Source organism: Pleurodeles waltl, chromosome 3_1 (assembly GCF_031143425.1).
Source record: "Pleurodeles waltl isolate 20211129_DDA chromosome 3_1, aPleWal1.hap1.20221129, whole genome shotgun sequence".
NCBI classification, from domain to species: domain Eukaryota; kingdom Metazoa; phylum Chordata; class Amphibia; order Caudata; family Salamandridae; genus Pleurodeles; species Pleurodeles waltl.
This window is the reverse complement of record NC_090440.1, coordinates 14,452,054-14,476,099: the sequence shown is the minus strand read 5'-3', so window position 1 is coordinate 14,476,099 and position 24,046 is coordinate 14,452,054. Positions and strand designations below refer to the sequence as shown.

The window sequence follows — 24,046 nt, the reverse complement described above, 5'->3', positions numbered from 1 at the left end:
TGTTGCTGTGGCACGCCCACAGCAACACCCACTGCACGCCCCTCTGACACAGAAAACTGCATAGGAGGGGCCCATATTTGCAAGGATGTGTAACGCCACAAAAAGTGACGTTACACCTCCTTGTAAATATGGAGCAGAGGTTAGCTCCACTAGAGCGTTACATAAAGTGACGCTCCAGTGGAGCTAGGGGGTCGTAAATATGCCCCAATGTGTGTTTCCGGTCAGGATTCAGGTGCACTTGTAGAGCTGTTAGTCACCCTCAGTACTGGAATAACCTGGCTTGCTGCAGGTGAGAAGTGAAGTGCATTGATTCAGCAGCACAGCGCCTGGACACCCGCTCTGGTGAGAATCAGTGCTATATATAAATACACTTTGATTTGGTTTGGTTTGATTGGCTGAGCTGGGCAGCAGAGGCAGAGAGGAACAAGGGGAAGCTTGGTTGGGCATTCTCCTTTTCTAAACTGGTATCAAATAATTCAATGTGACCTTTTATCTCACTTCTCCATGTACAATGTGCTCTCCCTTAACAGCGTGAACCCCAATACGCACCCGAACTCCAGCCTTGTGAAGAACCTCTGCCGGAACCCCGACAACAGCCCGACGGGGCCCTGGTGCTACACGAGGGACAGCACCTTGAAGCGGGAGGAGTGCGCCGTGCCCATCTGTGGTGAGTGCAGCGCCCACGTTATGTCTCTAACACGGGAGCAGCGCGCACGCGACCGCCTCCAGCAGCTAAGCATCCATTATCGAAAGGGCGGCGTTACAAATGGGGTTTCTGGGTGACTAGGGTGTGCACCTCAGCCAGGCAGAACCCACCACTCTAGTCAGGACGAGGGAGTTACACACCAAAGATAATCTGTGCTCACCCCCTGGTAGCTTGGCACAGAACAGTCAGGCTTATCCCCAGAGGTCATGTGCAAGCAAAGGCAACGTGTAAAGCGTTTGTGCAGCACACTCACACCAATGACACAATGAACACACCACAAAAGAGACTCCACGCGGGATTATATAAAAATGCATGTCTTATATTGTACATACATATCTTAGACCATAAGCCACATAACCCCTAAATATGTGCATATCACGTAATCACTGACATAGCACTGGTTATCCTGGAAATAAAAGAACCAGTGCGATAGGTGTCATCAGATCAGCAATCCTCAGGCTCTTGAAACTCATTGGGTTATGAAGGAAGAGAGAGATAACTCACCAGTGGTACAGAAATCACTGTAAACACATCAGTGCCAGTAAGCCCAGGTAAGCAACTGAACCCCTGCACCCCTATTAGTGGGGTTACTGTGATCTTTAGGAGACCTGAATAAGAAAATAGCTTGTAGGTATGAAGGTAGGCCGCAGGAGCACCTGTGCGCCCACCACAAGGTGTACGTTAGCTTTTGCAGGGCCAGCACAATAACTTGTGACCCTCACGGGTGAGTAGTGCGCTTTACAAATTCTATGATTGATTGATTGAATGACTGATTCCTGTGTCTGAATGTCCCCGTGGTTGTAAGGAGACTGGGACCCCCCAAAACATGAACGTCAATTCACCAAAATGCCAGGGGTAGCAGAAGTGATATCACCCTTCATTTGGCCTTTACTTTCGCTCACACACAGGTTAGATTTACACATGTGCACACTGTCCCTCCCATAATCACAGCCCTGCAACCACGCACACAATGTATATTTAAAAGCATTTTTTGCTTACCTCAGCTGACTGGGAGAGTCATATTCCAGCTAATTGCACGTCATTTTTTACTATTATTCACTATTGGTTACAATAATAATATGACAGAAAACAAGAAAAATAGAGCCCCAGTCGACATTCATAAGGACGAGCTGCCCTCTGTGTCCCTGGTACTAATTTTTGCGTGTGAGCCAGGAGTCGTGAAAGCAGTGCCAGGGGTCACAAGGGGAAGCCAGGGGTCGCAGCTGCAACCCCTGGCAACCCCTAAATAACGTCCATGCCCCTCCCCCCTCAGTTAGCAGTGGCAGTAGAGGATGTTGGGTCCGGTATGCTGCAGTCCAGTGGTGAAGGTGATGGCGAGCAGGTTCGTGCTGTGAGGAGCGCGGAGAGTTTCTTAGGGGACACTTGGGTGAGGGAGTTTCCGCTGCGGGGAGCGCAACGAAGTTCTCAAGACAGCGCAGGTCTGAATAATGTCAACCAACATTCACCGCTCCAAGAATATGCTTACAATCAGGGCCTGCTTTAGCACTGGTGGCGCCATGTGTGACAGTCTTTTTTGGCACACCCCCCCCCCCCCGAACCGCATTACCACCTCACTACCGCCCCGGCAAATGTGCCCTTAATCTCTCCATAGCCCCTCTTAACATGCATTCATTTATTTTAAAGCGCTTGTAAGGCTGGCTTTACTAATCCACTCAGCTATCCACATAAAATATAGTTCTGCTCCTTGCAGCAGGCATATTAACCCTCAACGCTACTTTATGGAGAGTCAAAGCTGCAAACTCCTCTCTCTCTCCTTAGCAGGAACATTAACCACAAGAGGTATCTTGACATTTTAATTGTTTCCTGAAGGCTGGAGCACAAGGAACTTTTCAGCAGGGGCTTTTAAATGGCAAGGCTCGTAAGTCATTGCTAAACACAGCACCCCCCTGAGGTCAGCACCTCCCAATCCAGGTCAGCACCCGGTGTGGCTGCACCGCTCGAACCGCCCTAAAGCCGGCCCTGCTTATAATCACCCCTCACTGGCAAGGTGCGCCGCAAACTGTTGTTGGGACCGCTCGGGTCCAAATAAGTTAGCTCAACCCACATACACCGCTGCAGCCGCGGGCCAGGACCAGAAATGCCTCTGTATTGTGGGCACCGGGGCAAGGGCAAAGCACCCTCCTGGCATCACCTGAGTCTGTGGCGACGTTCTCGCTACAGACCCAGCGCTGGATCCCTTGGCGGTTGAGTGCACTCCTTGATGGCCCCAGGCTACTCCAGCAACACGAGGGAAGGGTGAGAATTCTGCGCAAACAAGGGGATTCCTTCTGATGCCAGGTGCCGAAAGCCCAGGCATGCAGGCGGGGAGCAGGCCAAAGTCGAGGCGCGTGTGTGGGGGTGCAAGAAAAGCTTTCACCATGCACTGGGAGAACCACGATGGGCAGCAAATCACATCAGAGCACACTGCTGCTGGACTCACAGGGAGCAGAGTCCAGGGCAGAGGTGCTGGGGGGCAGTCCAACATACTTAGGAGCGCACTGGTAGGGCACAGGCAGGCAGCATGCCAGCTCATCCCCCATAAATGGCAAAGTGGCAGTCTTTCCTTTAACCCAGCCAGTGGCAGGAAGCAGGCCAGCACAACAAAGCAGTTGGGAGGGGTGGCATTTTCTCCTGGCAGCACAGCAGGCCTCTGGTGATGGGCAGAGCCAGCTGTGTTTAGTTACAAGTCCCACGCAGTGTCAGGGAGCAGCAGCCAGCAGGGCAACAAGCAGAAAAGCAGTCCAGTTGAGTCCTTTAAGCAGCCCAGCAGTAAACAGGCAGGAGGGCAACAAGCAGAAAAGCAGTCCAGATGAGTCCTTCAAGCAGTGCAGCAGTCCTTCTGACAGACGTTCAGTCCCAGTTCCAACGCCCTTTTACTTATACTCCAAAATGTCTTTGTTCATGGGGCGACTTCAAAGGAACCCTTTCAAGTGTAACTCAACCCTTTTCAACTCAGCCCTGGATCCAGACATCAGTAGGGGTAAATCAGCCCATTGTGTGAGGCAGGGACACAACCTTTTGACGTGTAAGGTGTGAACGACCCTCCCTCTCCCCAGCCTAGGGTGGCTATCAGTATGCAGATGTTTCTCCTGTCACATCCAAACACTTCCTGTGTTGTGGCTGTCTGGAAAGTATGTATAGAGTGTAGCTGTCTCTCAGCCCTAGATGTTGGTTGGAGTCAGTCTGCAAAACACTGAAGTTATAAGCACAGAGAAGTGCCCACTTTCTAAAAGTGGCATTCCTAAAATAGTAATATAAATTCCAACAACACCAGTAAGCAGGTTTTTCCACTACCATTCCAAGCATACCAAACATGCCCACGCTACCCCTTTCAGATCAGAAATTACCACTTAAAATTATATAAAGGAATTCCCAATGCTAACATATGAGAGGAGCAGCCCTTACACTAGTGAAAAATGAAAATAGGTTCTTTGTCACTACTAGGACATGTAAGACATAACAGTACATGTCTTACCTTTTACCTACACAGCACCCTGCCCAGAGACCTACCTAGGGCTTACCTTAGGGATGACTTAGATGTAGTAAAAGGTGAGGTTAGGCCTTAGCAAGTAGTTTGAAATGCCAAGTTAATGTGGCAGTAAACTCTGCACGCAGGCCCTGCAGTGGCAGGCAAAAAACAGGTTTGAAAGGCTACTTCTGTGGTTGGCACAATCTGCTCTGCAGGGCCACTAGTAGTATTTAATTTACAGACCCTGGGTATATGGTATACCACTTTACAAATGACTTACAGGTGCATTAAATATGCCAAACAGGTGTAAGCCAGTCATACTAAGTTTTAGTTTAGAGAGTACATGTAGTTTAGCATTGATTAGCAGTGGTAAGGTGGCCAGAGTCCTAAAGCCAACAAATTGAGGAACAGAAAAATATATGAAGTCAAAGTAAAGTAATGCAAACAAATATTAACAATAGCTTGTTTTCATATAGAGCTCCTCATAGCACACTTCTGACACTTCTAGGCACTGTGAATAATTATTATCACTCAGTTAACCAATATTCAATTTATCAAGGGTGTAAAGAAAGAATGGGAGGTTTAGTTGGCCTTACCAGTATTTAGACTCATGACCAGAAGGTCAGGTCACAACAGATATCAGCGGCAATTGTTTAACTCACAGAGATGCCTTGTAAGCTACTATTCTTTCGACATGTAAATGTCTTGTGACAAGTCATTGGGGCATAGCTGCTGCAAATGTCAGATGCAAAGGAGTTTCGCAATTTGGTGCTCACAATTTGGATGTTCCATATCCTCTGCTTTTGCACCAAAAGCTGGACCCAAATTGCTTCATGGTCCACCACGATACTCACTGAGGACAGATACATGATCTATTTTTAACTGCTAGGGAGCAGGGTGCAAGGCCACCAGGGATGCATTTAATTTTGGGTGCACAGCCCTTATTTATGCTGCTGTGCACCCTATGCAGACAGAAATTATGCCTGAGCGGACTGTGCTACTGTGACACCATGAAGTTGTGCCACAGCAACAGTTTGAAGCTATGCCCACGTGGACTTTATCACTGGAACACCTTGAAGCTGTGCCCAAGTGGACTGTGCCACTGCAACACCTTGAAGCTGTGCCCAAGTGGACTCTGCCACAGTGACACCTTGAAGCTGTGCCCGAGTGGCCCGTGCCACAGCAACACATTGAAGCTGTACCCGAGTGGCCCGTGCCACAGCAACACCTTGAAGCTGTGCCCAAGTGGCCTGGGTGGGCTGCTTTGACTGTGACTTTGTACTCTACTTGATTGGACTGTACTGCTAACACAGCAACGTAGGCTGTGGGAGGGTTTGTGCTGCCAGGAGAATAGTGCCTAGAGACAGTCTTGTGAATCCTGACCCTATGCTGTATGTCCCTCCTATGGCTAAAGAGCAGAGGAAAACTCGACAGTGGTGAGATTTCACCATGAATCTTGCTGCCTCCAGCCACATCACCCCTTCACAAGACCTTTGCAACAAGCTCTCAGAATTTTTCTGTCACAAATTACCCCCATGCATGGCAACTTCTACTCTCAACTGAACCCCGTCACCGTTGCAACTCAATTTCCTATCACGACCGATGAATGAGCCCTGACTGCGTGGGCTGTTGTCACCACCACTGAAATCACTGCTACCATGAAGACCAACCACTTGAGGGCCCCATCTGACCCTTTCCCCAACTACACCTTCACCAAAGGACTCCTACAGATCAGTGAAGAACTAACACAAATTCTCAACGCCTCAATCGACTCAGATGCTTTCCCGGACACCTAGAAACATGCACCATCGTACCCCTGCACAAGAAACCATCCACTGATTCAGCTACTCTTTCCAACTATAGACCCATCTACCTCATGCCATACCCAACAAAGGAGAAACTAATCAACCGACCCCTCACCAACCACCTCAGCAACCACAGCTACTTAATGCCATGCAGTCTGGAATCAGCCCAACCACTGTACAGAAACAGCACTCATCGCCGCCACAGATGACATACGCATTATCCTTGACAGAGGAGACATGACAGCCCTCATTCTCCTGGACCTCTCTGCATCATGTGACATGGTCTCACACCGCATCCTCATCAGGCACCTGCATGAGATTGGCATCCAAGGACCTCATCTCCACTGGATCTGCTCCTTCTTAACAGAGGGACACAAGCTGTCAGCCTGGCACCTTACTCCTCAGTAGCCTACAAATTCATCAGCGGAGTGTGTGAAGGTTCATCACTCAGCCCCACCCTCTTCAACACATACATGATTCCACTGGCCACCGTCATCCGAACACCCTGATCCCACTGGCCACCGTCATCCTCACACACAACAGGAATACTCTGATCCCACTGGCCACCGTCATCCGAACACACAACAGGAACACCCTGATCCCACTGGCCACCGTCATCCGCACACACAACAGCAATACCCTGATCCCACTGGCCACCGTCATCCGCACACACAAAAGGAGCACCCTGATCCCACTGGCCACTGTCATCCGCACACACAACAGGAACACCCTAACCCCACTGGCCACCGCCATCCACACACAAAACAGGAACACCCTGATCCCACTGGCCAACGTCATCTGCACACACAATAGAAACACCCTGATCCCACTGGCCACCGTCATCCACACACACTACAGGAACACCCTGATCCCACTGGCCACCGTCATCCGAACACACAACAGGAATACTTTGATCCCACTGGCCAACGTCATCCACACACACTACAGGAACACCCTGATCCCACTGGCCAACGTCATCCGCACACACAACAGGACCAACCTGATCCCACTGGCCACCGTCATCTGCACACACAACAGGAACACCCTGATCCCACTGGACAACGTCATCCGCACACAACAGGAATACCCTGATCCCACTGTCCACCGTCATCCGCACACACAACAGGAACACTCTGATCCCACTGGCCACCGTCATCCACACACACAACAGGAACACCCTGATCCCACTGGCCAACGTCATCCGCACACACAACAGGAACACCCTGATCCCACTGGCCACCATCATCCGCACACACAACAGGAACATCCTGATCCCACTGGCCACGGTCATCCGCACACACAACAGGACATCCTGATCCCACTGGCCACCATCATCCACACACACAGCAGGTGCACCATGATCCCTCTGGCCACCGTCATTGTAGGAGGCTGGCCTGGCTTATAGTGGGTACCTTGGTACTTACACCTTGTGCCAGGTCCAGTTGTCCCTTATTAGTAGAATAGAGGTGTTTCTAGCAGCTTAGGCTGATAGAAGGTAGCTATGGTAAAGCTTAGGCTGAACTAGGAGACATGCAAAGCTCTTACTATACCACTTACATCCTATAGCACAATATCATAAGAAAACACAATACTCAGGGTTACTAAAAATAAAGGTACTTTATTTTTATGACAATATGCCACAAGTATCTCAGTGAGTACCCTCAGTTAGAAGGTAAGTAATATACACAAGTTATATGTACACAAACCCAAAACAGGTAAGTAATAGTAAGAAAAGTAATGCAAACAGTGTAGGATTACAATAGGATGCAATAAGTGAACATAGGTCTAGGGGCAACACAAACCATATACTCCAAAAGTGGAATGCGAATCACAAATGGACCCCCAGACCTATGGGAGCTTGTAGAGGGTCGCTCAGACTGTAAGAAAACAGTAAGGGTGTCCAAAATACCCCACCCCAAGATGCTGAAAAGTAGGAGTAAAATTACCCTACTACCCCAGAAAGACACAATAGTCGTGATAGGGTGATTCTGCAAGAACCACAAGCACCAGCAAAACTCTGAAGACGGATTCCTGGATGTGAGGACCTGCAAGGCAAGGGACCAAGTCCAAGAGTCGCAATAGTGTCCAGGAGGGGCAGGAGCCCAGGAAACCCCGGATAAAGGTGCAAGAAGGTTGTCTCTAGATGGAAGAAACCTAGGATTCTGCAACAACGAAGAGAGCTAGGAACTTTTTATGGAAGATGTCCCACGGCGTGCTGAAGGTTGCAGAAGTGTTCCCACGCAGAAATACCACACACAAGCCTTGCTAGCTGCAAGGGTCGCAGTAGAGGTTTTTGGGTGCTGCTGGGTACCAGGAAGGACCAGGATGTCGCCCCTTGGAGGAGGAGACAGAGGGGGCGCTCAGCAACTCAGAGAGCCCCCACAGAAGCAGGCAGCACCCGCAGAAGTACCAGAGAAGGCACTTAGAAGATTTGTGAACCAGAGCTGGCTCAGAGTCACAAAAGAGGGTCCCACGACGTCGGAGTCCAACTCAGAGGGTTGAGCACTGCAGAACGGAGTGCTGGGGACCCAGGCTAGGCTGTGCACAAAGGAATCCTTGGAGAAGTGCACAGAAGCCAGAGCAGCTGCAAATCACGCAGTACACAGGTTTGCAGTCCAGCGTGGGGAGGCAAGGACTTACCTCCACCAAACTTGGACTGAAGGATTACTGGACTGTGGGAGTCACTTGGATACAGTTCCTGTGTTCCAAGGACCACGCTCATCAGGATGAGAGGGGACCCAGAGGACCAGTGATGCAGTCTTTTGGTGCCTGCATTAGCAGAGGGAAGATTCCGTCGACCCACAGGAGATTTCTTCTTGACTTCCAGTGCAGGGTGAAGGCAGACAGCCCCCAGAGCATGCACCACCAGGAAACAGTCGAGAAAGCCGGCAGGATGAGGTGCTACAATGTTGCTGGTAGTCGTCTTGCTACTCTGTTGCGGTTTTGCAGGCGTCCTGGAGCAGTCAGCGATCGAACCTTTGCAGAAGTCGAAGAGTGAAGTGCAGAAGAACTCTGGGGAGCTCTTGCATTCGTTATCTGAAGAATACCCCAGAGGAGAGACCCTAAATAGCCAGAAAAGGAGGTTTGGCTACCAAGAAACGAGGATTGGCTACCAAGAGAGGTAAGAGCCTATCAGAGGGGGTCTCTGATGTCACCTGATGGCACTGGCCACTCAGAGCAGTCCAGTGTGCCCCCAACACCTCTGAATCCAAGATGGCAGAGATCTGGGACACACTGGAGGAGCTCTGGGCACCTCCCCTGGGAGGTGCAGGTCAGTGGAGTGGTCACTCCCCTTTCTTTTGTCCAGTTTCATGCCAGAGCGGGGCTGGGGGATCCCTGAACCGGTGTAGACTGGCTTATACAGAGATGGGCATCATCTGTGCCCATCAAAGCATTTCCAGAGGCTGGGGGAGGCTACTCCTCCCCAGCCCTTCACACCTATTTCCAAAGGGAGAGGGTGTAACACCCTCTCTCAGAGGAAATCCTTTGTTCTGCCTTCCTGGGCCGGGGCTGCCCAGACCCCAGGAGGGCAGAATCCTGTCTGAGGGGTTGGCAGCAGCAGCTGCTGCAGTGGAAACCCCGGAAAGGCAGTTTGGCAGTACCCGGGTTCTGTGCTAGAGACTGGGGGATCATGGAATTGTCCCCCCAATACCAGAATGGTATTGGGGTGACAATTCCATGATCTTAGACATGTTACATTGCCATGTTCGGAGTTACCATTGTGACGCTATACATAGGTAGTGACCTATGTATAGTGCATGCGTGTAATGGTGTCCCCGCACTCACAAAGTTCGGGGAATAACCAAACAACTCATTAGAGAACTACAGACCATCCAGAACTCAGCAGCTAGACTCATCCTCAAAGCCCCCACATCAGAACTCACATCACATCACACCTCACTGGCTCAGTTTGCACAAAAGTGCTAATTTCAAACTCCTCACACACACTTTCAAGGCACTGTACAACTGAGGCCCCGCCTATCTGGACAGTCTCATCTCCTTCCACCAACCACCCAGGGACCTCCCCTCCCAAGACTCCTACTCACACACATCCCACACATGCACAGAACCAGAAAGGGAGGACTTGCGTTCTCTTACATCACTCCTAAAGGGTGGAACGGCCATCAAAGCCACCGCTCCTCTTTTTGAATTCTGCATGAAGCTGAAGACCTGGCTTTTCAATTAATCAACTTTCCCTAGCCAGAGGCTCACACCTACTCAGCACCAGGATACCCTTCTCAGTGACAGTGCATTTCACAAATTCATATAACATAATGACAATTGCGAATAATAACACAAACTCAATAGAGGAGGAAACACTGCACCTGCGCCTGAAACCTACACAAGGCAGACCTCAACCTGGGAGAAGGGAGAGAGTGGGGGGGATTCTGCTTGCCCTGTGGCTTTGTTCCCACCCTGCTGTCTCTGTTGCCAACCTACGGCCTCTGTTCCCTCCCTCCTGCCTCTGTTCCCACCCTGCTGCCTTTTTTTGCCAACCTGCTGCCTCTGTTCCCACTGCGGTGCCTCTGTTCGCACCCTGCTGCCTCTGTTCCCACTGTGCTGCCTCTGTTCGCACTGTGCTGCCTCTGTTCCCACCCTGCTGCCTCTGTTGTCAATCTGCTGCCTCTGTTGCCACCCTGCTGCCCCTATTCCCACCCTGCGGCTTCTGAACCCACTCTGTGCCTTCTGAACGCACTCTGCGCCCTCTGAACCCACCCTGCGCCGTCTGATCGCCCCCTGCGTCTTCTGATCCCACCCTGCAGCTTCTGAACGCACTCTGCGCCTTCTGAACGCACTCTGCGCCCTCTGAACCCACCCTGCGCCGTCTGATCCCACCCTATGCCTTCTGAACCCACCCTGCGCCTTCTGATCCCACTCTGCGCCTACTGAACTCACCCTGCGGCTTCTGAACCCACCATGCACCGTCTGATCCCACCCTGCGCCTTCTGAACCCACCCTGCACCTTCTGATCCCACCCTGCGCTGCCTGAACCCACGCTGCGCCGCCTGATCCCACCCTGCGCCTTCTGATCCCACCCTCTGCCTTCTGATCCCACCCTGCGGCTTCTGAACCGACCCTGCGCCATCTGATCCCACCTTGCTCCTTCTGATCCCACCCTGTGCCTTCTGATCCCACTCTGCACCCTCTGATCCCACCCTGCGCCCTCTGATCCCACCCTGCGAATTCTGATCCCACCCTTTGCCTTCTGAACCCACCCTGCGCCTTCTGATCCCACTCTGCGCCTACTGAACTCACCCTGCGGCTTCTGAACCCACCATGCGCCGTCTGATCCCACCCTGCGCCGTCTGAACCCACCCTGCTCCTTCTGAACCCACCCTGCACCTTCTGATCCCACCATGCGCTGCCTGAACCCACCCTGCGCCGCCTGATCCCACCCTGCGCCGCCTGATCCCACCCTGCGCCGCCTGATCCCACCCTGCGCCACCTGATCCCACCCTGTGCCTTCTGATCCCACCCTGCGGCTTCTGATCCCACCCTGTGCCTTCTGATCCCACCTTGCTCCTTCTGATCCCACCCTGTGCCTTCTGATCCCACTCTGCACCCTCTGATCCCACCCTGTGCCTTCTGATCCCACCATGTGCCTTCTGATCCCACTCTGCGCCCTCTGAACCCACCCTGCGCCTTCTGATCCCACCCTGCCGGTTCTGATCCCACCCTGCGGCTTCTGAACCTATTCTGCACCCTCTGAACCCACCCTGCGCCGTCTGATCCCACCCTGCACCTTCTGATCCCACCCTGCATCTTCTGATTCCACCCTGTGGCTGCTGAAACCACCCTGCGGCTTCTGAACCCACCCTGCAGCTTCTGATCCCACCCTGCGCCTTCAGGTCCCACCCTGCAGCTTCTGATCCCACCCTGCGCCTTCAGAACCCACTCTGCTCCTTCTGATCCTACCCTGCGCCTTCTGATCCTACCCTGCGCCTTCTGATCCTACCCTGCGCCTTCTGATCCCACCCTGCGCCTTCTGATCCCACCCTGCGCCTTCTGATCCCACCCTGTGCCTTCTGATTCCACCCTGCAGCTTCTGAACCGACCCTGCGCCATCTGAACCCACCCTGTGGGTTCTGATCCCACCTTGCGCCTTCTGATCCCACCCTGCAGATTCTGAACCCACTCTGCGCCCTCTGACCCACCCTGCACCTTCTGATCCCACCCTGCCGGTTCTGATCCCACCATGTGCCTTCTGATCCCACCCTGCGCCTTCTGATCCCACCCTGCCGGTTCTGATCCCACCCTGCGGCTTCTGAACCCATTCTGCACCCTCTGAACCCACCCTGCGCCGTCTGATCCCACCCTGCACCTTCTGATCCCCCCCTGCATCTTCTGATTCCACCCTGCGGCTGCTGAAACCACCCTGCGGCTTCTGAACCCACCCTGCGCCTTCAGGTCCCACCCTGCGCCTTCAGGTCCCACCCTGCAGCTTCTGATCCCACCCTGCGGCTTCTGAACCCACCCTGCAGCTTCTGAACCCACCCTGTGCCTTCTGAACCCACTCTGTGCCCCCTGAACCCACCCTGCGGCTTCTGAACCCACCCTGCGCCTTATGATCCCACCCTGTGGGTTCTGAACCCACTCTGCGCCCTCTGAACCCCCCCTGCGGCTTCTGAACCCACCCTGCACCTTATGATCCCACCCTGTGGGTTCTGAACCCACCCTGCGTCTTCTGATCCCACTCTGCGGCTTCTGAACCCACCCTGCGGCTTCTGAACCCACCCTGCGCCGTCTGATACCACCCTGCGCCGTCTGATCCCACCCTGCGCCGTCTGATCCCACCCTGCACCTTCTGAACCCACCCTGCATCTTCTGATCCCACCCTGCGGCTTCTGAACCCACCCTGCGCCTTCAGGTCCCACCCTGCAGCTTCTGATCCCACCCTGCGGCTTCTGAACCCACCCTGCGCCTTCAGGTCCCACCCTGCAGCTTCTGATCCCACCCTGCGGCTTCTGAACCCACCCTGCGCCGTCTGATCCCACCCTGCACCGTCTGATCCCACCCTGTGCCTTCTGAACCCACCCTCCATCTTCTGATCCCACCCTGTGGCTTCTGACCCCACCCTGCGCCTTCAGGTCCCACCCTGCAGCTTCTGATCCCACCCTGCGGCTTCTGAACCCACCCTGCAGCTTCTGAACCCACCCTGCGCCTTCTGATCCCATCCTGCACCTTCTTAACCGACTCTGCTCCTTCTGATCCTACCCTGCGCCTTCTGATCCCACCCTGCACCTTCTGAACCCACCCTGCAGCTTCTGATCCCACCCTGCGGCTTCTGAACCCACTCTGCTCCTTCTGATCACACCCTGCGCTACGCCTTCTGATCCCACCCTGCGCCTTCTAAACCCATCCTACACCTTCTGATCCCACATGCACCTTCTGAACCCACCCTGCAGCTTCTCAACCCACTCTGCGCCGTCTGAACCCACCCTGCAGCATCTGAACCCACCCTGCACCTTCTGATCCCACCCTGCGCCTTCTGATCCCAACCTGCGCCTTCTGAACCCTCTCTGCGCCTTCTGAACCCACTCTGCACCCTCTGAACCCACCCTGCACCTTCTGATCCCACCCTGTGCCTTCTGATCCCACCATGCACCTTCTGAACCCATCCTGCGGCTTCTGAACCCACCCTGCGGCTTCTGAACCCATCCTGCGGCTTCTCAACCCACTCTGCGCCGTCTGAACCCACCCTGCAGATTCTGAACCCACTCTGCGCCCTCTGACCCACCCTGCACCTTCTGATCCCACCCTGCCGGTTCTGATCCCACCATGTGCCTTCTGATCCCACCCTGCGCCTTCTGATCCCACCCTGCCGGTTCTGATCCCACCCTGCGGCTTCTGAACCCATTCTGCACCCTCTGAACCCACCCTGCGCCGTCTGATCCCACCCTGCACCTTCTGATCCCCCCCTGCATCTTCTGATTCCACCCTGCGGCTGCTGAAACCACCCTGCGGCTTCTGAACCCACCCTGCGCCTTCAGGTCCCACCCTGCGCCTTCAGGTCCCACCCTGCAGCTTCTGATCCCACCCTGCGGCTTCTGAACCCACCCTGCAGCTTCTGAACCCACCCTGTGCCTTCTGAACCCACTCTGCGCCCCCTGAACCCACCCTGCGGCTTCTGAACCCACCCTGCGCCTTATGATCCCACCCTGTGGGTTCTGAACCCACTCTGCGCCCTCTGAACCCCCCCTGCGGCTTCTGAACCCACCCTGCACCTTATGATCCCACCCTGTGGGTTCTGAACCCACCCTGCGCCTTCTGATCCCACTCTGCGGCTTCTGAACCCACCCTGCGGCTTCTGAACCCACCCTGCGCCGTCTGATCCCACCCTGCGCCGTCTGATCCCACCCTGCGCCGTCTGATCCCACCCTGCACCTTCTGAACCCACCCTGCATCTTCTGATCCCACCCTGCGGCTTCTGAACCCACCCTGCGCCTTCAGGTCCCACCCTGCAGCTTCTGATCCCACCCTGCGGCTTCTGAACCCACCCTGCGACTTCAGGTCCCACCCTGCAGCTTCTGATCCCACCCTGCGGCTTCTGAACCCACCCTGCGCCGTCTGATCCCACCCTGCGCCGTCTGATCCCACCCTGCGCCTTCTGAACCCACCCTCCATCTTCTGATCCCACCCTGCGGCTTCTGACCCCACCCTGCGCCTTCAGGTCCCACCCTGCAGCTTCTGATCCCACCCTGCGGCTTCTGAACCCACCCTGCGGCTTCTGAACCCACCCTGCGCCTTCTGATCCCATCCTGCACCTTCTTAACCGACTCTGCTCCTTCTGATCCTACCCTGCGCCTTCTGATCCCACCCTGCACCTTCTGAACCCACCCTGCAGCTTCTGATCCCACCCTGCGGCTTCTGAACCCACTCTGCTCCTTCTGATCACACCCTGCGCTACGCCTTCTGATCCCACCCTGCGCCTTCTAAACCCATCCTACACCTTCTGATCCCACATGCACCTTCTGAACCCACCCTGCAGCTTCTCAACCCACTCTGCGCCGTCTGAACCCACCCTGCAGCATCTGAACCCACCCTGCACCTTCTGATCCCACCCTGCGCCTTCTGATCCCAACCTGCGCCTTCTGAACCCTCTCTGCGCCTTCTGAACCCACTCTGCACCCTCTGAACCCACCCTGCACCTTCTGATCCCACCCTGTGCCTTCTGATCCCACCATGCACCTTCTGAACCCATCCTGCGGCTTCTGAACCCACCCTGCGGCTTCTGAACCCATCCTGCGGCTTCTCAACCCACTCTGCGCCGTCTGAACCCACCCTGCAGCATCTGAACCCACCCTGCACCTTCTGATCCCACCCTACGGCTTCTGTTCCCACCCTGCGCTTTCTGAACCCTCTCTGCGCCTTCTGAACCCACTCTGCACCCTCTGAACCCACCCTGCACCTTCTGATCCCACCCTGTGCCTTCTGATCCCACCATGCACCTTCTGAACCCATCCTGCGGCTTCTGAACCCACCCTGCGGCTTCTGAACCCATCCTGCGGCTTCTCAACCCACTCTGCGCCGTCTGAACCCACCCTGCAGCATCTGAACCCACCCTGCACCTTCTGATCCCACCCTACGGCTTCTGTTCCCACCCTGCGCTTTCTGATTTCACGTGTGCCTTCTGATCTCACCCTGACGCCTTCTGATCCCACCCTGACGCCCTCTGAACCCACCCTGCTCCTTCTGGTCCCAACCTGCGCCTTCTGATCCCACCTTGCGCCGTGTGAACCCACCCTGCTCCTTCTGGTCCCACCCTGCAGCTTCTGAACCCACTGTGCGGCTTCTGAACCCACCCTGCTCCTTCTGATCCCACCCTGCGCCTACTGAACCCACCCTTCGTCTTCTTTTCCCACCCTGCGCTTTCTGATCCCACCCTGTGCCGTCTGATCCCACCCTGCGCCTTCTGTTCCCACCCTGCGCCTTCTGTTCCCACCCTGCGCCTTCTGTTCCCACCCTGTGGCTTCTGAACCCACTCTGCGCCCTCTGAACCCACCCTGCGCCTTCTGGTCCCACCCTGCGCCGTCTGAACTCCCCCTGCTCCTTCTGGTCCCACCCTGCTCCTTCGGATCCCACCCTGCGCGGTCTGAACCCACCCTGCGCCGTCTGATCCCACCCTGCACCGTCTGATCCCCCCCTGCACCGTCTGATCCCACCCTGCACCGTCTGATCCCACCCTGCACCGTCTGATCCCACCCTGCGCCGTCTGATCCCACCCTGCGCCTTCTGATCCCACCCTGCACCTTTGATCCCAGCCTGCGCCGTCTGAACCCCCTGTGCGCCTTCTGATCCCACCCTGCACCGTCTGATCCCACCCTGCACCGTCTGATCCCACCCTGCACCTTCTGACTGATCCCCCATACCTTCTGATCCCCACTTTTTCCATCTGATCCCACCCTCTGTTATCTGTTGTAAACCCATGCCACCTACCTCTGCCCTCCTATGTCTGCGCTCTGCATCCTAACACAGAATCTTTTATTTTTCCATTTTAGGGCAGAACCGGACCACGGTGCCCGTGGTTGAGCGCCCTGCGGTAGAGAACCTGCCAAGAAGTACAGTCAAGCAGGAACCATGTGTTGATTACAATGGTGTACTGTACAGCGGCACCTTGGCGGTCACAGTGTCTGGCCTGCCATGCCTGGCCTGGCAGTCCAAGAAGGCCCTGGAGCTCAGTAGCACCAGGAAGTTCACAAACAACGTGAAGCTGGTTGAGAACTACTGCCGGAACCCAGACGAAGACCAGGAGGGGGTCTGGTGCTTCGTCGACCACCCTGAGAAGACATTTGAATACTGCAGCCTGAACTACTGCGGTGAGTACACTTCTACCAGGGTGGGTGCAAACATGGCGGAGACCCCAGTGACTGTGGTCAACAGCCCAGCCTTCTGGTCCTGGGTCAACTGGACTAATAGCATGATCCTTATCGTTGATACCTAAAGTCCTAACCTGGCCACCAGATGAACTGTGTCAATCAATCAATCAGTCAATTTGCATTTATTTAGTGCAACACCATCACCACTGGGGGGTTTATGGGTGCTGAGGTTGCGGGGTCTCAGTCGAAGAGCCAGGTCTTGAGTTTCCTCCTGAAGATGGCTATGGAGGGAGACGTCCATCGGTGGAGGGGCAGGTCGTTCCAGGTCTTGGCGATGGTGTAAGAAAAGACGCAACCTCCACACCTCACTGTGGCTGCTGTGGATGCGTGGGGTGTGTGTAGGAGGCTGGACTGGCTTGTAGTGAGTACCAAGGGGTACTTGCACCTTGCACCAGGCCCAGTTATCCCTTATTAGTGTATAGGGTGTCTAGCAGCTTAGGCTGATAGATAATGGTAGCTTAGCAGAGCAGCTTAGGCTGAACTAGGAGACGTGTGAAGCTACTACAGTACCACTTAGTGTCATATGCACAATATCATAAGAAAACACAATACACAGTTATACTAAAAATAAAGGTACTTTATTTTTATGACAATATGCCAAAGTATCTTGGAGTGTACCCTCAGTGAGAGGATAGGAAATATACACAAGATATATATACACAATAGCAAAAATATGCAGTATAGTCTTAGAAAACAGTGCAAACAATGTATAGTTACAATAGGATGCAATGGGGAAACATAGGGATAGGGGCAACACAAACCATATACTCCAGAAGTGGAATGCGAACCACGAATGGACCCCAAACCTATGTGACCTTGTAGAGGGTCGCTGGGACTATTAGAAAATAGTGAGAGTTAGAAAAATAACCCTCCCAAGACCCTGAAAAGTGAGTGCAAAGTGCACTAAAGTTCCCCTAAGGACAAAGTAGTCGTGTTAGAGGAATAATGCAGGAAAGACACAAACCAGCAATGCAACAACTGTGGATTTCCAATCTAGGGTACCTGTGGAACAAGGGGACCAAGTCCAAAAGTCACAAGCAAGTCGGAGATGGGCAGATGCCCAGGAAATGCCAGCTGCGGGTGCAAAGAAGCTTCTACTGGACAGAAGAAGCTGAGGTTTCTGCAGGAACGAAAAGGGCTAGAGACTTCCCCTTTGGTGGACGGATCCCTCTCGCCTTGGAGAGTCGTGCAGAAGTGTTTTCCCGCCGGAAGGACGCCAACAAGCCTTGCTACATGCAAATCGTGCGTTTGGCGTTTTTGGACGCTGCTGGGGCCCAGGAGGGACCAGGAGGTCTCAAATTGGACCTGCAGAGAGAGGGGATGTCGAGCAAGACAAAGAGCCCTCACTGAAGCAGGTAGCACCCGGAGAAGTGCCAGAAACAGGCACTACGAGGATGCGTGAAACGGTGCTCGCCGAAGTTGCACAAAGGAGTCCCACGTCGCCGGAGACCAACTTAGAAAGTCGTGCAATGCAGGTTAGAGTGCCGTGGACCCAGGCTTGGCTGTGCACGAAGGATTTCCGCCGGAAGTGCACAGGGGCCGGAGTAGCTGCAAAGTCGCGGTTCCCAGCAATGCAGCCCAGCGAGGTGAGGCAAGGACTTACCTCCACCAAACTTGGGCTGAAGAGTCACTGGACTGTGGGGGTCACTTGGACAGCGTCGCTGGATTCGAGGGACCTCGCTCGTCGTGCTGAGAGGAGACCCAAGGGACCGGTAATGCAGCTTTTTGGTGCCTGCGGTTGCAGGGGGAAGATTCCGTCGACTCACGGGAGATTTCTTCGGAGCTTCTGGTGCAGAGAGGAGGCAGACTACCCCCACAGCATGCACAAGCAGGAAAACAGTCGAGAAGGCGGCAGGATCAGCGTTACAGAGTTGCAGTAGTCGTCTTTGCTACTATGTTGCAGGTTTGCAGGCTTCCAGCGCGGTCAGCGGTCGATTCCTTATCAGAAGGTGAAGAGGGAGATGCAGAGGAACTCGGATGAGCTCTTGCATTCGTTATCTAAAGTTTCCCCAGAGACAGAGACCCTAAATAGCCAGAAAAGAGGGTTTGGCTACCTAGGAGAGAGGATAGGCTACTAACACCTGAAGGAGCCTATCAGCAGGAGTCTCTGACGTCACCTGGTTGCACTGGCCACTCAGAGCAGTCCAGTGTGCCAGCAGCACCTCTGTTTCCAAGATGGCAGAGGTCTGGAGCACACTGGAGGAGCTCTGGACACCTCCCAGGGGAGGTGCAGGTCAGGGGAGTGGTCACTCCCCTTTCCTTTGTCCAGTTTCGCGCCAGAGCAGGGGCTAAGTGGTCCCTGAACCGGTGTAGACTGGCTTATGCAGAATTGGGCACCTCTGTGCCCAACAAAGCATTTCCAGAGGCTGGGGGAGGCTACTCCTCCCCTGCCTTCACACCATTTTCCAAAGGGAGAGGGTGTCACACCCTCTCTCAGAGGAAGTTCTTTGTTCTGCCATCCTGGGCCAGGCCTGGCTGGACCCCAGGAGGGCAGCTGCCTGTCTGAGGGGTTGGCAGCAGCAGCAGCTGCAGTGAAACCCCAGGAAGGGCAGTCTGGCAGTACCAGGGTCTGTGCTACAGACCACTGGGATCATGGAATTGTACCAACAATGCCAGGATGGCATAGAGGGGGCAATTCCATGATCATAGACATGTTACATGGCCATATTCGGAGTTACCATGGTGAAGCTACATATAGGTAGTGACCTATATGTAGTGCACGCGTGTAATGGTGTCCCCGCACTCACAAAGTTCAGTGAATTGGCTCTGAACAATGTGGGGGCACCTTGGCTAGTGCCAGGGTGCCCTCACACTAAGTAACTTTGCACCTAACCTTTACCAGGTAAAGGTTAGACATATAGGTGACTTATAAGTTACTTAAGTGCAGTGTAAAATGGCTGTGAAATAACGTGGACGTTATTTCACTCAGGCTGCAGTGGCAGGCCTGTGTAAGAATTGTCAGAGCTCCCTATGGGTGGCAAAAGAAATGCTGCAGCCCATAGGGATCTCCTGGAACCCCAATACCCTGGGTACCTCAGTACCATATACTAGGGAATTATAAGGGTGTTCCAGTAAGCCAATGTAAATTGGTAAAAATGGTCACTAGCCTGTCAGTGACAATTTTGAAAGAAATGAGAGAGCATAACCACTGAGGTTCTGATTAGCAGAGCCTCAGTGAGACAGTTAGTCACTACACAGGTAACACATTCAGGCACACTTATGAGCACTGGGGCCCTGGGTTACCAGGGTCCCAGTGACACATACAACTAAAACAACATATGTACAGTGAAAAATGGGGGTAACATGCCAGGCAAGATGGTACTTTCCTACACAACCCCCCCCCAAATGAAGGACAATAAGACTAGCCATGACCTGATGAGTCTTCATTGTCTAAGTGGAAATATCTGGAGAGTCCATCTGCATTGGAGTGGCTACTCCCAGGTCTATGTTCCACTGTATAGTCCATTCCCTGTAGGGATATGGACCACCTCAACAATTTAGGATTTTCACCTTTCATTTGTTTTAGCCAAAGTAGAGGTTTGTGGTCTGTCTGAACAATGAAGTGAGTGCCAAACAGGTATGGCCTCAACTTCTTCAGAGCCCAGACCACAGCAAAGGCCTCCCTCTCAATGGCAGACCAACGCTTTTCTCTAGGGGTCAACCTCCTACTAATAAAAGCAACAGGTTGATCCTGGCCCTCAGAATTAAGTTGTGATAGGACTGCCCCTACTCCTAATTCAGATGCATCAGTTTGGACATAGAATTTTTTAGAGTAACAAGGGCTTTTCAGGACAGGTGCAGAGCACATGGCCTGCTTCAGCTCCTCAAAAGCTTTCTGACAGCTTGCTGTCCATAATACCTTTTTAGGCATTTTCTTGGATGTGAGGTCATTAAGAGGGGCTGCAATGGAGCCATAGTTCTTAATGAACCTCCTGTAATACCCAGTGAGGCCTAGGAAGGCTCTCACCTGAGTCTGAGTGGTAGGGGGAACCCAATCAATAATAGTTTGGATTTTCCCCTGAAGTGGTGCAATCGGTTCCCCACCAACAAGGTGTCCCAGATAAACCACCTTACCCTGCCCTATCTGGCACTTTGAAGCCTTGATAGTGAGGCCTGCCTTTTGCAGAGCCTCCAAAACTTTCCATAGGTGGACCAGGTGATCATCCCAGCTGGAGCTAAAGACAGCTATATCGTCCAAATATGCTGCACTGAAAGCTTCCAGCCCTTGCAGGACTGTGTTCACCAACCTCTGAAAAGTGGAAGGTGCATTTTTCAAACCAAAAGGCATTACAGTAAACTGGTAATGTCCTCCAATGGTAGAAAATGCAGTCTTAGGTTTAGCATCTTCTGACAATTTGATCTGCCAATACCCTGCAGTCAAATCAAAAGTGCTTAGATACTTGGCAGATGCCAGTGTATCTATGAGCTCATCTGCCCTGGGTATAGGGTGAGCATCAGTTTTGGTTACCAAGTTGAGACCTCTATAGTCTACACAAAACCTCATTTCCTTTTTTCCATCTTTAGAATTGGGTTTTGGTACCAGTACCACAGGAGAAGCCCATGGACTGTCAGAGTGCTCAACCACTCCTAGTTCCAACATTTTCTGAACTTCTTGCTTTATGCAGTCCCTGACATGGTCAGGCTGCCTATAGATCTTACTTTTGACAGGTAAACTGTCTCCAGTATCTATAGTGTGTTCACACCAAGAAGTGGTGCCTGGCACAGTAGAGAAGAGTTCTGAAAATTGTCCTAGGAGATTTATGCAATTATCTTTCTGCTCAGCAGTAAGACAATCAGCCAAAACTACACCTTCCACAAGAGCATCTTGTTCTGTGGAAGAGAAGAGATCAGGTAGAGGATCACTGTCTTCTTCCTGTCCCTCATCTGTTGCCATGAGCAGGGTGAGATCAGCCCTGTCATAGTAGGGTTTCAGGCGGTTGACATGGAGCACCCTAAGGGGACTCCTGGCAGTGCCTAAGTCAACCAAGTAGGTGACTTCACCCTTCTTCTCAACAATTGTGTGGGGTCCACTCCATTTATCTTGGAGTGCTCTTGGGTCCACAGGCTCCAAGACCCACACTTTCTGCCCTGGTTGGTACTGAACCAAAACAGCCTTCTGATCATGCCATTGCTTCTGGAGCTCTTGGCTGGCCTGAAGGTTTTTACTGGCCTTTTTCATGTACTCAGCCATCCTTGATCTGAGGCCAAGTACATAATCCACAATATCCTGCTTAGGAGCCTTTAAAGGTTGTTCCCAACCCTCCTTTACAAGTGTGAGTGGACCCCTAACAGGGTGTCCAAAAAGAAGTTCAAAGGGGCTGAAGCCCACTCCTTTCTGGGGTACCTCCCTGTAGGCAAAAAGGAGGCATGGTAGAAGGATATCCCATCTCCTGCGGAGTTTTTCAGGGAGTCCCATAATCATGCCTTTGAGAGTTTTATTAAATCTCTCCACCAGTCCATTTGTTTGTGGATGATAGGGTGTTGTGAACTTGTAAGTTACACCACACTCCTTCCACGTGGCCTTTAAGTATGCAGACATGAAATTGCTTCCTCTGTCTGATACTACTTCCTTTGGGAAGCCCACCCTGGAAAATATTCCCAGGAGGGCCTTTGCCACTGCAGGAGCTGTAGTGGTTCTTAAAGGAATAGCTTCAGGATATCTTGTGGCATGGTCCACTACCACCAAGATAAACCTATTGCCTGAAGCAGTAGGAGGGTCAAGGGGGCCAACTATGTCAACCCCTACCCTTTCAAAGGGAACCCCAACCACAGGCAGTGGGATAAGGGGTGCCTTTGGAGTGCCACCTGTCTTGCCACTGGCTTGACAGGTTTCACAGGACTTACAAAATTCTTTTGTGTCCTCAGACATCCTAGGCCAATGAAACAATGGAACCAATCTGTCCCAAGTTTTCATTTGACCAAGGTGCCCAGCTAGGGGAATGTCATGTGCCAGTGTTAGGAGGAACTTTCTGTACTCCTGAGGGATCACTAATCTCCTGGCAGCTCCAGGTTTAGGATCCCTATGCTCAGTGTACAAGAGGTTGTCCTCCCAGTAAACTCTGTGGGAGTCACTGACATCCCCATTAGCTTGTTTGACAGCTTGCTGTCTGAGACCCTCTAATGTGGGACAGGTTTGCTGTGCCACACTCAGCTCCTCTCTGGCAGGCCCCCCTTCACCCAAAAGCTCAGCAGTGTCTGCTTCCAGCTCCTCTGGTGTAGGTTCTGCACAGGGAGGGAATTCTTCTTCCTCAGAAGTAGAATCCACTGTAGAGGGAGGGATAGTAGGAAGTGGTTTGCTTCTACTAGCCCTAGCTTTAGGGAGCACTTGGTCCATTGTTCCAGGATCCAAGCTTCCCTGTCCTTTTTGCTTTTTGGCCTGAGCCCTTGTCAAAGCAAAAATATGCCCTGGGATGCCCAGCATTGCTGCATGGGCCTCCAACTCCACATCTGACCAAGCTGATGTCTCCAAATCATTCCCTAATAGACAGTCTACAGGTAAATCTGAAGCTACCACAACTTTCTTTGGACCTGTTACCCCCCCCCAGTTGAGATTTACAACAGCCATGGGGTGGCTTTGTGTTATGTTGTGAGCATCGGTTACTTGGTACTGGTGTCCAAGTATGTGTTGTTCAGGGTGCACCAGTTTCTCAATCACCATTGTGACACTGGCCCCTGTGTCCCTGTAGGCCTGGACCTCAACACCATTTATTAAGGTTAGTTGCTTGTACTTCTCCAAGTTATGGGGGCAAGCAACCAAAGTGGCTAAATCAATAGCCCCTTCAGAGACTAAAGTAGCCTCTGTGGTCTCCCTAATTAGACCAACCCCAACTAAATTACCAAAAGTGAGCCCAGCTACTCCCTTGGATTGGCTATTAGTAGGTTTGCTCCCACCACCACTGCTATTAGTAGGGACACTAGGTGTAGCAGTAGGGGTTGTAGTGGTAGGAGCTGTGGTGCCTTTCTTTGGACAACTGGGATCTGTTGTCCAATGGCCTTTTATTTTACATAAATAGCACCATGGTTTCTTTTCCTTGTTCTGATTAAAGGAGGATTTTGGCCCACCACCCCCACCAGAGTGTTTTTGTGGGCCTGATGAAGACTCATTTTTAGATTTGTCCCCACCCTTGTCAGAAGACTTACCATCCTTCTTTTTGTTGCCATCTTTGTCACCCCCTGTATGAACTTTTCT

The 24,046-nt window shown here is 52.9% G+C and overlaps 1 protein-coding gene across 3 annotated transcripts in view; it reads left to right on the top strand.

Moving 5' to 3' along the window:
- F2 (coagulation factor II, thrombin) overlaps positions 1 to 24,046 on the top strand; it is a 162,204-nt gene that overhangs the window by 44,547 nt on the left and 93,611 nt on the right. For all 3 annotated transcript variants that reach the window (XM_069221692.1, XM_069221694.1, XM_069221695.1), the window contains exons 6-7: positions 531 to 667; positions 16,480 to 16,797. In XM_069221692.1, the coding sequence (XP_069077793.1) occupies positions 531 to 667; positions 16,480 to 16,797 (455 nt within the window). The remainder of the gene's footprint in view (positions 1 to 530; positions 668 to 16,479; positions 16,798 to 24,046) is intronic.